The sequence below is a fragment of the Odocoileus virginianus genome, chromosome 22 (assembly GCF_023699985.2).
Source record: "Odocoileus virginianus isolate 20LAN1187 ecotype Illinois chromosome 22, Ovbor_1.2, whole genome shotgun sequence".
NCBI lineage: Eukaryota > Metazoa > Chordata > Mammalia > Artiodactyla > Cervidae > Odocoileus > Odocoileus virginianus.
In genome coordinates, this window is record NC_069695.1 from 55,153,834 (window position 1) to 55,173,096 (window position 19,263).

Consider the following 19,263-nt stretch of genomic DNA (forward strand, 5'->3'; position numbering starts at 1 on the left):
GCTGGCTTTGATGGAAGTAGGGACGGCTGATGGTTCACAGTTAATTCTCTGAATCACCGGGAACTTCCTCATTCTTGTATGTATTGCGCTTTGGGGAAACTAAATCTGTGACATATGTCAGCCTTGGCAGTATTTTGATTCTTTAGGTATTTTCCATCACCCATACTCTGGGTAGGGCCTGCGTTGAAATTCCTTCCTTCCTTAGAGTTTGTTGGGTTTCTTGGGTCTGTGGGGTCATGGTTTTCTTCTCTTTCCGTCCTCCTTTCTGCCCAGACTCCTCTCCCTGGGACATGGGTGACAAGTGTGTTAGACTCGACATTCCTGCCCGTGTCAAGCTTCTGATGCTCACTTCCCAAGGAAGTCCCGTGTTGCTCGGCCTTTAAATTCATCAGTGTCTAGTTTTCTGTTAAGACCTTGGAGAAGGAAATGGCAACCCACTCCAGTATTCGTGCCTGGAGAATCCAAGGGGTGGAGGAGCCTGGTGGGCTGCCGTCTTTGGGGTCGCGCAAAGTCGGACACGACTGAAGCGACTTAGCAGCAGCAGCAGCAACAACAACAACTTATTTTATTCCAAATACTGTATTTTTAATCTCTGGAACCAGGTTCCATGTGGTCACCAGTTTTTGTTATTGTTTAAATCCTCTTCTCTCCTAATGTGTTCATAGTTTCATTTAACTTTTTCAGCAGTTTGTGTTTGTTTGTTAATTCCATTGTCTCTGTTATTTCTGAGTATGTTTCTTTTTAAAATATTTTTCTCCTTGTCACAGGTCACACTTTCCTGCTTCCTTGCATAGCTGATAATTTTTAATTGGGTGCTGAATAATGTAAATACTATGTTTTTCTCTTACTTTGCAACCTGTTGATCTTCATTTTCTTAGTTCCATAACTTGTGGATAAACTTAACCTTTCCAAGACTTGTTTTTAAGCTTTGTTGGGGTGGCCTGGAGTCCCCTTTATCATGATGCTAATGTAACCCTACCCCAAGGCCTGCTCCTCCTTGGGGTAACCGTGGACATCCCAGGCTAGTCTGAGGTACCTCTAACTCCGGCCACTCAGACTGTCTCTCTCCTCAACACTGTGTCATCCCTGGGGCTGGGCAGGAGCGCTTCTGGTCACACTCTGCCAGCCATCACTTCCCTCGTCCTCCTCAGTCTGGAGAGGGGAGCAGACTCAGGACCAGGCCCGCTGCGGGCCCGTCCTACACTCTACCTCCTTTCTGTGCCAGCACCTGCCAGTCCCCGCCCGTCCCTGGGCTCTGCCTCGCCCTGCTCAGCAGCCTGGCCCCGGGCGCAACACCTCCCTTGGGCAGGAGGCTGGCTTCCCAGGGGCTCGCAGCTGCATTCTCGTCTCCTGAGGGTCCCAGCCCTGCAACTCTACCAGAAACTCTGTGTCCTGTGTCTAAAAACAGCTGATTCACGTGTTTTGTTGATTTTGCAGTGTTTTTAAGTGGGAGGGCAAGTCTCACACCAGTTGCAATGACACAGCTTGTAGAAGTTTGATTAATTCTTAGTGAGAAAAAATAATAATAATTCTTAGTGAGAAATATGTGTCTTGTGGGCTAACTGAGCTCCGGGATATTTAAAATTAAAATTAAAATGTGGTCCATCAAGCATAAAGTTTTAATAAGTCCAGAGCAATGGGCCTTTGCTGTTGGAGGGTTTGCTTTAAAGTGAAGTCACTCAGTCGTGTCCACCTCTTTGTGAGTCCATGGACTGTAGCTCACCAGGCTTCTCCATCCATGGGGTTTTCCAGGCAAGAATACTGGAGTGGGTTGCCATTTCCTTCTCCAGGAGATCTTCCCCACCCAGGGATCGAATCCAGGTCTCCTGTGTTGAAGGCAGACGCTTTACCCTCTGAGTCAACAGGGAAGGAGGGTTTGCTTACTTCAGAAACATACCTGCCAGGAGGACGGGGCATACCCTGGCCATGTCTCCTCTGTCCTGGAAGGTGCTTCACACCTTTGTTCTCAACTACACAGCTTCCTTCACAAACACGTGAGTGAAGCTGTGCACATTTTTTCTGTTAAGATAGGCGTTCAGCAGTATGTTTGGGGGTTATCGTTTTATGTTAGAAAATATGTGTCTCTGAGGGACTTTTTTAGCTGCATGGTATTTGGCAAATTATAACTTCTAGAACCAGCCTGGTATTGGTGAATGTGAAAGTTAATGTTTTTGAAATTTTATAGATAATAATAGAGTGCAGAAGTAGGCATAGTGTAGGGATTTGGTCCTTTAGCCAGAATGCTCTCTAGAAGATTACATTGACAGACCTGTTCATCTCCTGTATGTTAGTCAGTTGACCCGTCAGCCTCTTCCAGTCTGATGACTGTGAGAGTGGCATCCCATTTAAATATGCTTTTAATCTTTTTGTGAGTTTGAAGATTTCTTACCTAAGAAAGTAGATGTACTGTATTTTTTTGTTTCTGTTCATGTTGTCTATACCCATTTTCCTGTTGTGTGTTTTTAAAGAAGTTTTTATATGTAGTTGGCTAATCATTTTTCATTCTTCACTGATTTAAATATTTTTATTTATAGTTTCTTTTGTCCATATAAAAGTTTACTATCCTTAAATAAGGTAGTTTTAAAGTAGTCTTTAAAATGGTTATTTATATAATGTGATAGAAGTGCTAATTATCATTACAATGACTTTCAAATTGACTTGTACATCTTAAATTTATACATATTATGTGTCATATATTTCAATAAAAATATTTTTAAAAATAAATAATCACTGCCTTTATTTCTTGCTTAGACTGTTTCCACTCCATGGTTATAAATGGTTACTTTAAAAATAAATAGTCACTGCCTTGTCTTTATGCTTGGACTCTCCCACTCCATGGTTATAAATGGTTACTTTAAAAATAATTATGCTTTACACATGAACCCTCCAGTCCATCTAGCATTTGTTTTGAATTGAACTCTGAGTAGAAAATCAAAAACAACTGCTGGCTGATTGCAGCTGTACCATTTGCTGACTTGCTCACTATTTTAGCACAATTTTAACCTACCTTGCCCTGGTAGGTTCTGTTGTAAAGCCTCAACTTCGGTGTCTTAGTGTGCAGACTTCTCCAGACCTTTGCACATCTGTTCTCCCAGACTGTTTCCTGACTTTTCACTTTATATCTTTTTCCATATTAATGTGTAAATGTTTTAAATTCTATATAGGTAAATATTTATATGTTTTCTTTTTTGAATGTGGATTTTGTGTTGTGCCCAGAAGGCTGTTCTTCCACCCATGTTTATCTATCATTTTAACCACTGTCAGTGTTTGTCAGCGGTAGTCTCAAAGTGAGAGGCTGGTCATTAGCATTTATTGTCTTGTAATTATTAAAATATTTGCTGCACATAGACCATAGGGAAGGAGGTTCAGTCCTGTTGCTAAATCTGTGTGGCTGAAAGATGGTTTTCTGAGTGAGGTTGAGCAGGTTCTTTTCATGGCAGCCTGCAGCTGGGCTGGAGTCTTCTCAGCGCACTCCTCTTCTCCGCTCTCTGCAGCCTCACTTAGACCCCCAGCGTTTCTGTTGGCTTTGCTCTTCCTTTTCTTACGTGTTGCACAAGAGAAAGCTGTGCTGTTGCATTGTCACTGAAGAAGACACCCAGCTTTTGGTTCTCTTACTGCTTGTTAACATGGTTAGTCTACCCTGAGACAGTTGTGAAGCCTGTTGACAGCCTAATGTCCGCTGATCCCTGGATGCCTTCCTGCTGCTGTTTCTCAGTTACCGTTTCCCTCCTCTGTGTCCTGCCTTCCATTCCTAGCACACATCCTCAAGTAGTCTCCCCGGGGTTGAAGAGGGGAGATGCCACGTGCCCCAGTGACTGGAGGTTGTGTGCTGTTACGCTTGGGGTGGTGGTCCCACCCCAGAGTGTTTGCCTCTGCATTGCCTTTCCAGGAGTTGGGAGGTGCTTGACTGACTGACACCTGGAAGCAGTTGCAGCAGAACATTGGGAGTAGAGTTAATTTGCTAGAGTGTTAAAGAAGAAGTGCAGTGTTAAGGCACTGTGTCAGAATTTTTCTGAAAGAAAAGCCAAATACGCAAGGATGTGGTATATGTTACATAGATTCCAGGAGCATGGGTCAGCTGTGACAGAGGCTGTGTGCAGAGGGGCCTGCAGAGTGCTGGTAGAAACGTCCTTACCTTGATGCTGTTGGTGTCACAGGTGTGTATTTGTACTAAGATGCAGAAAATTGTGCCCTGTAAACATGCTTTTTTTGTTGTAAAAATGTTATTGCTTGTAAGTTATGTCTTAAGAAAGTGTTTAGAATCCCACTGTGTTGCCTGTATTTTTGAAAGTTCCCTTGGCTGTGGTCACAGGAAGTACTTTCTATCACATTCAGTATTATAAGGATATTTTCTTCATTTTTATTAGTGACAGATGTATGAATTACAAAATACTTAGAAAGCTAGAGTATACAGTTCATACAGTGCTACTTTTAAAATTTTATGGTTGGTACACTTTGACAGTGTGTTAAGCATTTGGGTGAGGTAACTGGAAAATGAAAGTGTTTTAAGTTTTGATAAATTTAGCTGAATTTGTGATTCAACCACCAATTTAAATTTCTAACTTCATATAATTTGGCATATTAGGTATAGGCTTTTTTTCATAGGAAAGAAGGCTCTAATTTCATTTTGGACAAGGCAAAGCAGTTTGGTTTTTCACCTCATAGCTTACACTACCCATAACTGTCACTCATTCGACTTTTCTGTCTCTGACATAAAAGATCTGTGGAGTGTGCAGTGTCATTTGCTTTTTGTCGCATCGTCAGTGAAGCGTTGTGACATGGTGACACCAGGAATGGGTAAACCTGCGTTAGAGCACTTCCTGAAAAACTGACACCCCCAGGAACAGGCTTTCTAGTTCCATTGTGTCCAGAGCACCTAGTGTGATCAGAGAATTGAAACTTGAGTCAGAGCAGTGTTGCCGCCAGATCCCACCCTGTGATGGCAGGTTTGGCTTCTCACCGCCGTGCGGGCACGGCTTGAAAACATGTGGGAAGCACGTTCCCGGCTTCTGTGATCAGGCAAATTTATTAACAACAATGAGGTCACAGCAATTTTCAATAAATCATGACTAGCTGATTTATTTCAAAAGATCCATATAGCAGTAAACAATACCATTTACATTTAATTAGTTTTATTGAACGAAAGGCAATTTTATTTGTAATGAACCACATGTTATGATTAAGGATGTATTTTAATGACCTTTAAGTAATGCGAACAAATGTTGCCCTTGACCTAATAGCAGAGGCTTTCCTACATTATTGAAAACTTCAGAATGATTTTTAAATTATCATGAAAAGCTTCAAATGACATTGTCATTATTGTGCCATTATTCAGTCATTTGATGTCTAATATACTAGATGAAATGCACTCCTTTCAGTGTTCTTGTGCATTCAGAAATATGGGGGCTGTTGTTAGGCAGTTCTTTATTTCCATGTATCAAAAGGTATTCTGTTATATGAAAACATCACTTTTTAAAAATTACTGTGACAGCGTAGTGCTTAAATGATGGACATGCTCACTCAGTCGTGTCCGACTCTTTGCAACCCCATGGACTAAAACCCTCCAGGCTCCTCTGTCCATGGAATTTTCCAGGCAAGAATAATAGAATGGGTTGCCATTTCCTACTCCAGGGGACCTTTCCAATCCAAGGATCGAACCCACGTCTCCTGTGTCTCCTGCATTGACAGCCAGATTCTTTATCACTGAGCCGCCTGGGAAGGCCCTCGAATGATGAGTGATCCTCAGGCTTCCTCAGACTTGCTGGGAAAGATTGAGGGCAGGAGGAGAAGGGAACAACAGAGGATGAGATGGTTGGATGGCATCACCAACTTAATAGACTTGAATTTGAGCAGACTCCAGGAGATAGTGAGGAATGGGGAATCCTGGTGTGCTGTAGTTCACGGGGTCACAAGAATCAGACATGACTTAGCGACTGAACAGCAACAACAAAAAGACTGAAGTATGCATTTAACTAAAAATGATTATGAAAAGTTAAAGTTGTATAATTTCACATTAAATTAAGAACCTTGTAATTATATAGATCCATTTAGCACACTCATTTTTGGTGCTAAAGTACATTGCACAGTTTTTGTGTGCACATATTTTTGTATGTATTTGTATACGTTCTACATGTAGTATGTCTGAATATATCATAAACTGTTCTGATATTTTATCTGTATTTTAAAGAAATAAAGTGAAAAGCCAGGATTTTTATTTTTATTTTTATTTTTCTTCTGTATTAACCATTTTTGTTCCTCACCATTCCTTCCTAAAGACCTGAGTTTTTACTGAATATCGTTTCCCGTCAACCTAGAGAACTTCTGTTAGCATTTCTTGTAGTTTATGCCTGCTAGCAGTGAGTTCATATTTTCTTTATCTCAAAATATTGTAGTTTCACCTGTTTTGTGAATGTTGAATTCACAAAATGTTGAATGTTGATACTTGCTGAATGTTGAATTCAGAGTTGACCAGTTCCCCCGCCTCCCCCTCCTCCAGTACTTTAAATATTTTGTTCCATTATGTTCTGCTTTCATTATTTGTGATGAAAAATCAGTATTATTTTGATAGTTTTTTTCTCTGTATAGACTGTGTCATTTTTCTCTAGGTATTTTTGAGATTTTTCGTTATATTTGGTTTCTTATTTAGCTGTGACTTTGTGTCAGGTTTTACTCACCTGTCGGGAGGGTTTGCTGAGCTTCCTCAGTCTGCACACGTGTGACTGTCAGCCAGTCTGGCATGGTTTTGGCCTCTGTTTCTCAGAAAGCTTTTCCTGCCCTTTCTCCTGTGCACTCTTCCAGGACCTCACCTGCCGTGCTCAAGGATGCTGCGACCACACTCGCTGTCACTGTCTCGTTCCCTGTGTGTTCTTCACAGTCGCCGTCTCTTGACCTGTCTTCAGGTTCACTGACTGACTGTTCTCCGTTAAGCCTATCTAATGAGTGAATTTATTTCAGTTGTGTTTATTTTCAATTCTAGAACTTCCAGTTGGTCCTTTTTTGTAAATATGTTTTCTTTTTCTCTGTTGTGATTTCCTATTTGTTTATTCTTCATGAGAATGTTTTCCTTTAAAGATTTGGTATGTCCTAATAACTGCTTTGAAATTCTCATTTGGTCTCATTCTGATGTCTGGTCATGTCAGAATTAGTCTTCATTGATTAGATTCTCCTTGAACATGGATCTTGTATTCTCATTTCTTCCTGTGTCTGGACATTAGGATTGTATCTTCAACATACTGATACCTTGTAGAGACTCTGGATTCTATAATGTTCTGAAGAGTATTGGGTTTTTTTGTTTGGTTTGGTTTGAACTGATGTTAACTGGACTGAAGTCAGACTCTCACCTCCGTCTTCCCTGCAGTGGAGAGCCATGGAGGTCTTTTGCTCCTTTCTTCTGGCTGAGCTGGAATCTGCCTGCACGAGGGGCTCGGGGCTCAGGCTGAGAGCATGGGGCTTGCAGCACCCAGCCTCCTGGAGCTGCCCTCTGGGGCTTCACCTCCTCTCTGGAGCTTCAGCATCTGTGATCTGACCTTTGTTCTTCACGCCTGGAAATCTGCAGTTTTCTGAGTGTTAGCAGCCATGAGGCAAAACAAAACAGAAAACAAAAGCAAAACTTAGAAGAATGGCAGACTCTGTTAAGGGATCCTCCAGATCCCCCCAGTTTTGATGCTTCTCTCAGGGAACCCCCAGGGCTTAGCACGTGCGCCTCATTGCCTTGGTCGCTACCATGAAAGGGCCCAGAGTAGTTAGCACGGAGAACAGGCACGGGGTGGCTTCGCAGGAAGACAAGTCGTGTTCAGGAACTGGTCAGGAGGCGCTCTGAATCTTCAGACTTTTCAGATAGCATTCCATAGCTCCAGCCCTACCATCCTGCCCATTTATCTCAGGCATGATCCAGGACAGGTCATCCCCTTTGGGGACAGTGGCTTCAGTAAGTAGACTGCTGCAGGAGGTGTGTGTACAGGAGGAGTCTTGAAAAGTGGCTCAGGCTCACAGTCAAGCTCATGGTCCATGGGGGCAGCACCAGGTGCTGTCTGTTTAGGAGCATCTCCCGACTGCTTCTGACACAACCTGCCATGAGGTATAGCAGTTGTCCTTAAAAGTCAAGAGATCCCCACACCTCTCTTGAGCTTAAAAGTGGTTTCTTTGGGTTCTTTTGCTTCCCGATTCATAGTACTGGCACACAACATATAAGAAAATCATCTCTTTTGGTAAATGATATATGAAAAATATTAGTTGGTAACTGAGAACTTGCCAAGTAATTTTGTTTAATTATTATGTTATTAATTCAGATATTCTATATTCCAGGACCTTTTTTCTATCAACGCTTATGTTTATGCTCAGAAGCCACAATTGGATATTCATAGTTTTGAAGGCACATTTACGAGGGTAAGTTAAATCTTTTGTTAAATCGTGTATATTCATTGTGTACGTTAAAAACATTATAGCAAACCTTTATTTTGAAAGTGTAATTAAATCAAGAATCAATTCAAACAAGCTCTGAACTTAAAAGTGAAGACCTAGAGAATATTTCAGGTTCTTAAATTTTCCTGTGTCAGATATTTCTTTGAAATACATTAAGTAGTTTTTCTGTTTTTAGCATATTTACTCTTAATAAGACCCTTCTCTCTTAAAATATTATGAGTCAGTAAAATGAAGTAATTCAGCTATTTTAGTTTTTCTTTTGGACAATATGATATCCACTTCATTTCTTGATTTTTAGTAACTGGTGGATGGATGTGTATGTATAAGTGCACATGCATTTTCTTATATACATATATGTATTTCATTCTACATTCTTTTCACTGGTGTTTTGGTATAGCTTAAAGTCCCCTCTTCCCTCAATTATTTTTGGGATTTGGTAACTTTTGGTTTTAGCAGCTTATACCAATGATATAAATGACTTATAATACTTGAGGGATTTTAATATTTACAATTGTAGTTTATTTTTACTTGCTACAATTATTTTTAAAGATTTATGGTAGGACAACCATCTTTGTCTCACTTTTGGTCACATACAAGGGTTGGTGAACAGTTGTATCATTTGAGGAAGCGTTTGCTAAGGGCATATTGTGTGTCGGGTAGTGAGCAGAGTGGGAATGTAGATATGAGGAGGAGGAGATGGGCATGACTCTATGACTTCATTTCCACAAGTGCTGCCGTAAAAGTAGCTGCAGTTTATTCCTGGCCTCACCGCCTCTCCAGAGTGCCCAGGCCAATGGTGAGAGCAGACAGCATCACCTGTCGCTAATATGCACAGCATAAAGGTGGGAGAGTTCTGAAGATTGCATTTTCCTGTGAGTGGGAACAGGTCCAAATGCACGGGTAGTGTCAGAGCCCAGACCCTGACTGCAGCCAGGCTTTTTGTTAACATGTGTGAATTACTGTAGGTTCTTAACAGTATAGTTCATTGCCTTCATTTGATGTTCCTAGCAAGGTTTTTTTTCACTCATTTTAATTATTTCAGATGTGACTTTCAGATTATTTCAGATGGAAAAACCTTTGCTTTTGTGTGCATTTTTCAAAAAGGAGGAAAGAAAAAAACCATGTTAAATGTAACTTGTTTTGTAACTGGAGCTTAGTTTACCAAAATAACAACTGAACATTTTAAAAAGTGGTATCTGCTTATATTCCTTTTTTATAGTGTAATGTATCAATACAAAGGAGAAAATATGTTTCTTTTGACTCAGCCTGTGTAGTTTAATAAGAATCAGAGATTGATTAAGGTGTCCTGTGGCAATAGACATGTTGTATGTGTCACTGCCCGCTGCAGAGTTTAAGGCAGATGTGCATGCTGTGCTTACTATCCGTTCCCTTGAAACAGTGTCAGGGTTACCTCAGTTATGTGCTGTATGGCATTTTGTGGTATATAAATGATTCATGTTATTATTACTGATATCATTAATTTTGCTTATTGTTAAAGACATAGCTATTCTCTCTGTACTTTGGAGTTTAAAACTGTAGCCAGTTTTGAAATATTAACAGCATTTGTAGTCCTTTAACATCACATTCCCACTTAATCTTTTTTATGCTGCATTTTCTACTGTAATTTCCTTTGTAAACCATAGCACACTTACCATTGTTCGTGTCTTTTTCAATCAAAATACTCTCCTTTTAAAAAGCATATCCCTATTGTTTGTTAAATACGGTGCACTATTGAGAAAACAGCTTGAAATTGTAACATTTTGCACTCTCCCCCTCAAGGCAAATTTTATCTTTTCAAACTATATGACATTAAGAGTAAGGAAACCCAGAGAGAAAGTTGTTTAGAGATAACTTCTTTCCCATCTTCCCAGTCTGTCTTCTGTACTATATGAGATTGGTAAAGAACTATCGTTTACAGTAATTTTCTCTATATTAGAAAAATGTTTAATGTTTAAAGTCCATCATTGTTGTTACAGAATTGAAAGCAAACTGCATAGGCACTGTGTATTCTTCAGCACATAATTGTGTTAGAAACTGACAAAAGCATTCACGTGATTAAAGAGTTCTGGAAAAGTAATGGGAGAACCAACTTAAATTTTAAAGCTAAATTGTATAGAACCTTGTATTTGCAGTTCAGAAAACTTTATAACAGTGTTATATTTTACAATGCCCTTGTCTGTCTTGGCGTTTCACACAGTCGTAATGCTATATGCAAAGATATGCATGCAGTAATGGTTTTAACTTTCCATGTCAGGGGAACCACAGGGAGCGTCTGAAACTAATACAGTTGTACCCCTTGTACTTTTGTGGTCAGCTGATGGCCAGCTGTGGGCAGGTGGTCTTAAGGAGTTGCTAAAAGAAAGGAGGTGGCTTAGAGTAACAACATGCTGATGCCTCATTATTAGTTCCATCACAAGGGTTAGAAACCAGAGGAGGAGGTTCATGTTTATCTCTTCTTAGATTTATTCTCTTACTGGACAGATGTGACTGCCTGTTCTGTGCTAGGAGTTCACAACATCAAAATCAGTGCCATAGTTACATTGCTCACAGTCTGAAGGGAAACTAAACATGGGAATTGCTAGATGCAGTAAAAATAATCCAGAATTCACATTGGAGAGTAATTTTATATATTTGTCTTGTGCCTTAAATGATAACTGTGTGAATCAGCAGTCGGCAGGGTGTGTCCTAGTCTGCACTTAGTTTTCCAGGCCATGGCTAAAGTGCCTGCACTGGCCTGCAGTTAAAGGATGTGCCATGTAAACTGTGTGTAGGAGGTAGGCAGGAGGGTATCACACTTTTTCTGACTCTCCATCAGTGTTAAGATTCTAAGACCATCTCTGTGAATGAATCAGAAGTTGATCTGTTCAGTCAAAAATTTAAGTACGAAATAGTTACTGTGTAAAGGCCGCCTCCTTCTCTCTTTCAAGAGTTGATACTAGCAGTTTTTTTGTGAGCTGTGGGATTTTCTGTATATATGATCATAGCATCAACAAACAGATAATTTTATATCTTCCTTTCTAAATTGTACCTTCTATTTCTTGTACAGTTATTCTGGCTGAAACTTCAGGTGTTCTGTCAGTTAGTTGTGGTGAAAGCGGGTGTTCTGATCTCAGAGGAAAGGTTTTAGTATTTCACCGTTTTATATGTTACACATGGTGGGTTTTTCATAATGGCTTTTTTTTTTTTCCCCATTTATTTTTATTAGTTGGAGGCTAATTACTTTACATCATTACAGTAGTTTTTGTCATACATTGAAATGAATTAGCCATGGATTTACATGTATTCCCCATCCCGGTCCTCCCTCCCACCTCCCTCTCCACCCGATCCCTCTGGGTCTTCCCAGTGCACCAGGCCCGAGCACTTGTCTCATGCACCCAACCTGGGCTGGTGATCTGTTTCACCCTAGATAATATACATGTTTCAATGCTGTTCTCTTGAAACATCCCACCCTCGCCTTCTCCCAGAGTCCACAAGTCTGTTCTATACATCTGAGTCTCTTTTTCTGTTTTGCATATAGGGTTATCGTTACCATCTTTCTAAATTCCATATATATGTGTTAGTATACTGTAATGGTCTTTATCTTTCTGGCTTACTTCGCTCTGTATAATGGGCTCCAGTTTCATCCATCTCATTAGAACTGATTCAAATGAATTCTTTTTAATGGCTGAGTAATATTCCATGGTGTATATGTATCACAGCTTCCTCATCCATTCATCTGCTGATGGGCATCTGGGTTGCTTCCCATAATGGCTTTTAATATAAGGAGGTAGTTCCCTTCTATTCCTAGTTTGTTGAATGTTTTCTGTCAAGAAAAGGCTTTGAATTTTGGCAAATGCATTTTCTGCATCAATTGAGGTGATCATGTGGGGTATTTTTTCCTTCATTCTGTTATTGTGATATATTTTGTTGATTGATTTGCATGTTGAATCATGCTTGTATTTCAGGAATAAATCTCACTTGGTCATGGAGTATAATCCTTTAATTTGCTGCTTAATTTGGTTTTCTGATGTTTTGTGTAGGATATTTGTATCATTGTTCATAGAAGATATTGATATGTAGTTTACTTTTCTAGGTAGTCTCTTTGTCTGGCTTTGATATCAGGGTTGTCCTTCCTTCAGTTTTATCAGTTGTTGTTTCATACATTGTCTTTCATTAGGAACATGCATGCGTGCTAAGTCGCTTCAGTCGTGTCCGACTCTCTGTGACCCCATGGACTGGAACCAGCCAGGTTCCTCTGTCCATGGGATTCTCCAGGCAAGAAGACTGGAGTGGGTTGCCATGCCCTCCTCCAGGGGATCTTCCCGACCCAGGGATTGGACCTTCTTTCAAATTAGTTACATCCAATGGCTCTTATGTCTCCTGCATTGGCAGGCGGGTTCTTTACCACTGCACCCACATGGAAAGGCCCATTAGGAGCATAATTGTTTTTAATTATCATCTTTTTGCCTTATTTAATTAATACATAATGTCTCTTGTGATCCTTCTGTCTGCTCAAACTACCTTGAATCCCTTTAGTGATTTTTTCATTTTGATCATAATACTTTTCAGCTCATGAATTTCTTTTGGTTTCTCTTTGGATTTTCTGTCTCTTCATTCACATTTCTGCTTTGTTTATACTTTGTTTTCTTGACTTTCTCCATATCTTTGTCTTTAAACATCTTTAATACTTTTCTTTTAGTCTTTGTCTAGTATATCTGCCATCAGGTCTTTTTCAGGGATAGTTCCTGTTGATTTATATTTTTCCTTTGAATGGAGCATACTTTTCTGTTTCTTTTATGCCTTGTTACTTTTTGCTGTTCAACAAGCATTTGAATATAATGATGTGGTAACCCTGGAAGTTAAAATCAGGGTTTGCTGGGTTTCTGTGTTTGCTTTTGTTTGTTGTTGTTTGATTGTCAGCTCAGCCTGAGGCGTAAACTTGATATCTTCTTGTGTCTTTTCTGAGCCTTTTCTTGGGCATGTGCCATTGTTTTCTGTTTTTTTCCTGTATATGCAGTTGGTTTTGAATGTCCTGGTCTTTAATATCTGGCTCCCAAAAGGGGAAAAAGAGAGAAATGGTAGGGGTTAAAAGATCACTGGTCCTTGAAGTCCCCTGGAGATCACTTCTCTGGGTGGGGAAGGGGTAGCAGCAGTGGCCACCTACCTTGTTAGCTGCATCTCTGCCAACCAGTGCGGCATCGGAGCACAGATTCCCAGTCCTGAAGCATAGGGTCCTTTTGTCCACCCTGGCTCCCACAGGCGGCTCCAGAAACATGTGTGACCTCTGGAACTTGCCACCCTTCCCCAGCTCCGGATTCCAAATTAGTTACATCAGATGGATTCTGTCCCTGAGGTTGTTGTCCAGGTGGGGAGTGTTTTCCTGGTGCTTCCTGCTCCACCGTCATCCCAGAAGCATGTGTAAATTCCTGTCTTTTTGCCTATTTTTCACTGCTTTTTCTCTGCTTGTTAGTTGAATGCAACTGGTGGGCTTGTTTTAACACTGTGGATATCTGAAGTATGAGTAATAAAAAAGTTGCTAATTTGCATTTTTCTTTCTTTTCTCTCCCTGAATAGGAAGACAGTGATCCACCTGTTCATGAAAGTCTCAGCATAGAAAATACATTGTGGGCAAGCACTGTGGTTGCATCAGGTGAGAAAGGAATTGTGGTTTTAGTGTTGAGTTCGCACATGTAGGAGATGCTTTGTGTGTTTAGGTGACTCCAGACAAGCATGTGTCAGAGTGCTTTCATCACAGGGGGACCTCATGGGCCTGGCCTGACAGTCTGCCTCTCAGACGAGCCCAGAGCAAGGCCCCTGTAAGGTCCTCACACTTTGAGGAGAAACTGAGCTGCACGGAGGCTGCTCCTTTGTAGGGAGACAGTTCTGACACCTGTTTCATGACAGACTTGTCACTGTGCCTTCAAGAAGGTGGTGCAGCAGAACTGGTGAGGGGGTAGGGGGCAGCTGGTGAGTTTAGAGGGATCTTACACTGCTCATCCATCTAACGGAACGCAAGGGGGTCGATGTGGTGGGTTGTCTGTGGGGGAATTGTTAGATGAGGCAGGGGCCTGACGAGGTGGATCTGATTAGCCCTTTAGGGGCCAGGGTACAGGTTCTTTCACGTGAAATTGGAGCATGTTGGTTTATTTTTAGGGCTTCCCTGGGCGCTAGCAGTGAAAATCAACCTTCCAGTGCAGGAGATGCAAGAGATGTGGGTTCAGTCCCTGGGTCAGGGAAGATCCCCTGGAGGAGAAAATGGCAACCCATTCCAATGTTTTTGCTAGTTGTCAAACAGGGAAGCATATACATGTGCATTTCATCAAGTGGACTTCTCTGAGAGGTGAGACACTCTTAAGGGCTTCCCCTTTCAGAAGGTGGTTGACCCTGTGGATAGTACCAGGAGGCAGCAGCTGGGAGCGTCAGGGTGCTAGCAGGGAGGATGCAGGACTGTCTGTCCTGGCGTCTGTCGCCAGTGCAGCCCCCCTGACCCCTGCCCTGGGGCTTTGTGTGGGGTCTCTGCTCCAGACCAGTGTGCCAGAGTCCTTATGGATCCTGTCCTTCAGGAGCTCATGGTGAGAAAGACAGTAAGGAAATGAGACAAAGGCAGTTCCCTAGCAGTTCAGTGGTTAGGTGGAGAAGGAAATGGCACCCCACTCCAGTACTCTTGCCTGGAAAATCCCATGGATGGAGGAGCCTGGTAGGCTGCAGTACATGGGGTTGCTGAGGGTTAGATTCGACTGAGCAATTTCACTTTCACTTTTCCCTTTCATGCACTGGAGAAGGAAATGGCACCCCACTCTAGTATTCTTGCCTGGAGAATCCCAGGGACAGAGGAGCCTGGTGGGCTGCCGTCTGTGGGGTCGCACAGAGTCGGACACGACTGAAGCGACTTAGCAGCAGCAGCAGCCAGTGATTAGGACTCAGTGCTTTCACTTCTGGGGCCCAGGTTCGATCCCTGGTTGGGGAACGTAAGATCTTGCAATCTGCACGGTGCAGCTGAAGCAAAAGGAAAAGAAAGAAAATGAGACAAATCATCTGAGCTTTGCTGAGTGTCTCAGAAGAGTGCAGGGTGCCCTGAAAACAAACAAGTAAAAAGCTCACCTGTCAGGGTCCGGAAGGCTTCTCTGTGGAAGGTACAGATGAACTAGATTTAAAAACAGACAGATGCGCCCAAAGGAGAGGATGCAGCGAGAACCTGGAGCCTGACCACTCAGCGCTGACCACCAGGCAGAGGCCTCGTGCCGAGGGCACTGCAGGCTGAAGACACTGGTTCAGGCCTGGGTGCCCAGCACGCAGAGCAGGCTGTTCTCTGTGTGTCTGAACGCACGCGTGTGCACACAGGTGACAGGCTGCTCCTGCAGGAGAACACCTGTCCCTTTAGAGGGGAGGGGAGGAAGTGTGATAGCAGACAACTCTTCAGGTATTACTTTTTGTCATGAGGAGTTCCTAGTGAAAAGAGAGAGGAAGTAAGGATTGCACATGGTGAGAGACCTCAGAGGTGCCTCCTGAGTCCCAGGTGCTGGGCTATGCTCAGATGCCACCGCCATCAGCAGGGTCACATCCCCAGGCTGTGTGCTGCTGGGCTAGGCATGGAGTCCAGGCCTTCACCTTCAGCACTTAGCATGTCATAGTCTGTGGGAAACCCCACAGCATCCACAATTAGGTACCTGGTCACAGATTTTGCGTTTCCTGCATCTAGGTGTTGTGTACAATTTTTTTTCATTATATTGATATGTATTCTTATAAAGGATCAAGATTGGGTTTACTCATAAAGATATTTGAAGATTCTCTTTCTTTATAAATCCATTTCATCTTTGTTCCTGCATGTTAGACTGTTCGACTGGTCCGCAGTCCTAGCGACTTGTGTGCTTCTCAAAGAACTGGGCTTGTGGGCCTCAGATAATTCCTTGTGCACACCGTTTCTCTCCTGACCTTCAGTCTCAGCATGACCTTGGCAGGTGGTGTAGCTCCCAGTTGTGAACCGTGCCATTGAAGACACAGACTTAGGCATCATAACGCAATTACTGCATAGGTAACCCTTTCTTATTAAGGTACAGAATACAGTTGCTGGAGTATTTTATCTTCTGAGAGACTGTTTAGGTTGTTTAAAACCATCCATTCCAAAAGTTTAAATAAAGTACATTTAATTTTAATTTCTGTTTAGGCATTTTTAAAATGCAAACTTTTTTCATGAATTTGAAATCTTTTAACGCATACTTAACTATTTAAAGACGTTATTGATGTGAATAATTTTTATATTCCCTCACTCCCATGCACTGAAGTATGCTTAAAATACTTTGGACTTCCAGAAGTACTATAAGAACTCTTGTCTTCTTTCACTTGATTACAAATTGAGAAAGAAAGACCAGAATTTTTTAAAATCGTATTCTTCAAAAGTTACGTGTCACTACGATACATAAAGTGGTAACTAGTGAGGACCTGCTGTGTAGCGCAGGGGATGCTGCTCAGTACTCTGTCATGGCTTGTACAGGAAAAGAGTCTAAAAAAGTAGCTAGGTTTTATTTTATTATTTATCATTTTGTTTTATTTATTAATATATGTATAACAGATTCACTTGGCTGTGCACTTGAAACTAACCCTAACATTGTAAATCATCTATACCCCAATAAAAATTTAAAAAGTGTCAATTGAGTTCAAGTTGCTTCCTGGTAGAAGCAACTCAGGTCTTCCTTCCTTGTAGGAACTGAACATCTGGGAGCAAGGACTAAAGTTGACAGACAGACCCAAGGACTGAGGGCACCAGAGAGGGACAAATGGACTTCCTAGGGGGCCATGTTCCTTCCCCTTGTTGGTTCAGAGAGCCAGGAACCCGCCATGTTTCAGTGACAGGTGGATGTGAGCATGCAATCATAAGCATCTGAGCCTGGAAGCAAGAATGAGTCTTCAAGAGCAGGACCGCTGGACTTGGGTGCCAGATGGGGTCCAGCTGAGCCCCAGAGCAGGACCGCTGGGTGTGTGTGCCAGACGGGGTCCAGGCTGAGCCCCAGAGCAGGACCGCTGGGCGTGTGTGCCCAAACAGGGTTCAGGGGGAGTCCCAGAGCAGGACCGCTGGGTGTGTGTGCCAGACGGGGTCCAGGCTGAGCCCCAGAGCAGGACCGCTGGGCGTGTGTGCCCAAACAGGGTTCAGGCTGAGCCCCAGAGCAGGACCGCTGGGTGTGTGTGCCCAAACAGGGTCCAGGCTGAGCCCCAGAGCAGGACCGCTGGGCGTGTGTGCCCAAACAGGGTCCAGGCTGAGCCCCAGAGCAGGACCGCTGGGTGTGTGTGCCCAAACAGGGTCCAGGCTGAGCCCCAGAGCAGGACCGCTGGGTGTGTGTGCCAGACGGGGTCCAGGCTGAGCCCCAGAGCAGGACCGCTGGGCGTGTGTGCCCAAACAGGGTTCAGGCTGAGCCCCAGAGCAGGACCGCTGGGTGTGTGTGCCCAAACAGGGTCCAGGCTGAGCCCCAGAGCAGGACCGCTGGGTGTGTGTGCCAGACGGGGTCCAGGCTGAGCCCCAGAGCAGGACCGCTGGGTGTGTGTGCCCAAACAGGGTCCAGGCTGAGCCCCAGAGCAGGACCGCTGGGCGTGTGTGCCCAAACAGGGTTCAGGCTGAGCCCCAGAGCAGGACCGCTGGGTGTGTGTGCCAAACGGGGTCCAGGCTGAGCCCCAGAGCAGGACCGCTGGGTGTGTGTGCCCAAACAGGGTCCAGGCTGAGCCCCAGAGCAGGACCACTGGGCGTGTGTGCCCAAACAGGGTTCAGGCTGAGCCCCAGAGCAGGACTGCTGGGTGTGTGTGCCCAGACGGGTTCAGGGGGAGTCCCAGAGCAGGACTGCTGGGTGTGTGTGCCAGATGGGATCTAGGCTGAGCCCCAGAGCAGGACCACTGGCTGGGCGTATGAGCCCAAACAGGGTCCAGGCTGAGGCCCAGAGCAGGACCGCTGGGCGTGTATGCCAGACGGGGTCCAGGCTGAGCCCCAGAGCAGGACCGCTGGGTGTGTGTGCCAGACGGGGTCCAGGGGAGTCCCAGAGCAGGACTGCTGGGCGTGTGGGCCAGACAGGGTCCAGGCTGATACTGATAGTGATCAATACAGAAAGTGAGAGTAAATATTTGAAAACTTATATAAGAATTTAATGAAGTGATTTAATGTTAAGAAAATTGGGACATATATTGTCTCAAAAATTTTTGTTTCGATAATTTATTGATGTGGTATTTTACAAAATTAGTCCTCATGACCACTTAGAAATTTAAAAATAGAACCTGTACCATGTAGTTTGCAACGCTCTTGCTCTGGAGAAAATTTAGTATCAGAGGTCAGACAGCAGGCGAACCCCTTCCCCTCGGGTGTCCCTAGAGACTGGACCGGAGAGCACGGACAGAAAAGCAGGATGGAGTTCGAGAGGCAGGAACTGGGGGCAGAGAACAGGTACCAGCCTGCAGCTCATGATTCAGACTTTGGGCTCGAGGGGTGTTGTTGCGGGCTGGCTCCCCCTCACCTCCTGTGGTTTTGCTCCTCCCCTGATGTGCCCATTGGTGGAGCCCAGACTCCGTTCAGGTCTCACTGGTCACTCTCTGTGTCTGCCGTTGGCAGAGTGGGAGCCCATAGTCACACAGGGCTCAAGACCACAGTAAATGCAGACCTCCCAGCTTTGCCAGGGGCTTTCAGTTAAAAAGGGAACAAAGGCATGCTGCTTCTAAGAAGGGGCAGTCATGACCTTGGCGGATATCACGCTGAGTGACACGCTGGCATCTTCTGCCTTTCCGGGGTTCCATGGAGGGATGAGTGACAGCAGCTGTCCTGCTCTCATGGACCCGAGATTGCCACTGCCGTATCTGCCCTGCAGGTCCTGCCTCAGCGCCACAGATTCC

General features: G+C 43.5%; 1 protein-coding gene across 2 annotated transcripts in view; it reads left to right on the plus strand.

The window, feature by feature from the left end:
* ATP9B (ATPase phospholipid transporting 9B (putative)) overlaps nt 1-19,263 on the plus strand; it is a 157,722-nt gene that overhangs the window by 64,231 nt on the left and 74,228 nt on the right. For both annotated transcript variants that reach the window (XM_070453003.1, XM_070453004.1), the window contains 2 exons: nt 8,305-8,385; nt 13,975-14,050. In XM_070453003.1, the coding sequence (XP_070309104.1) occupies nt 8,305-8,385; nt 13,975-14,050 (157 nt within the window). The remainder of the gene's footprint in view (nt 1-8,304; nt 8,386-13,974; nt 14,051-19,263) is intronic.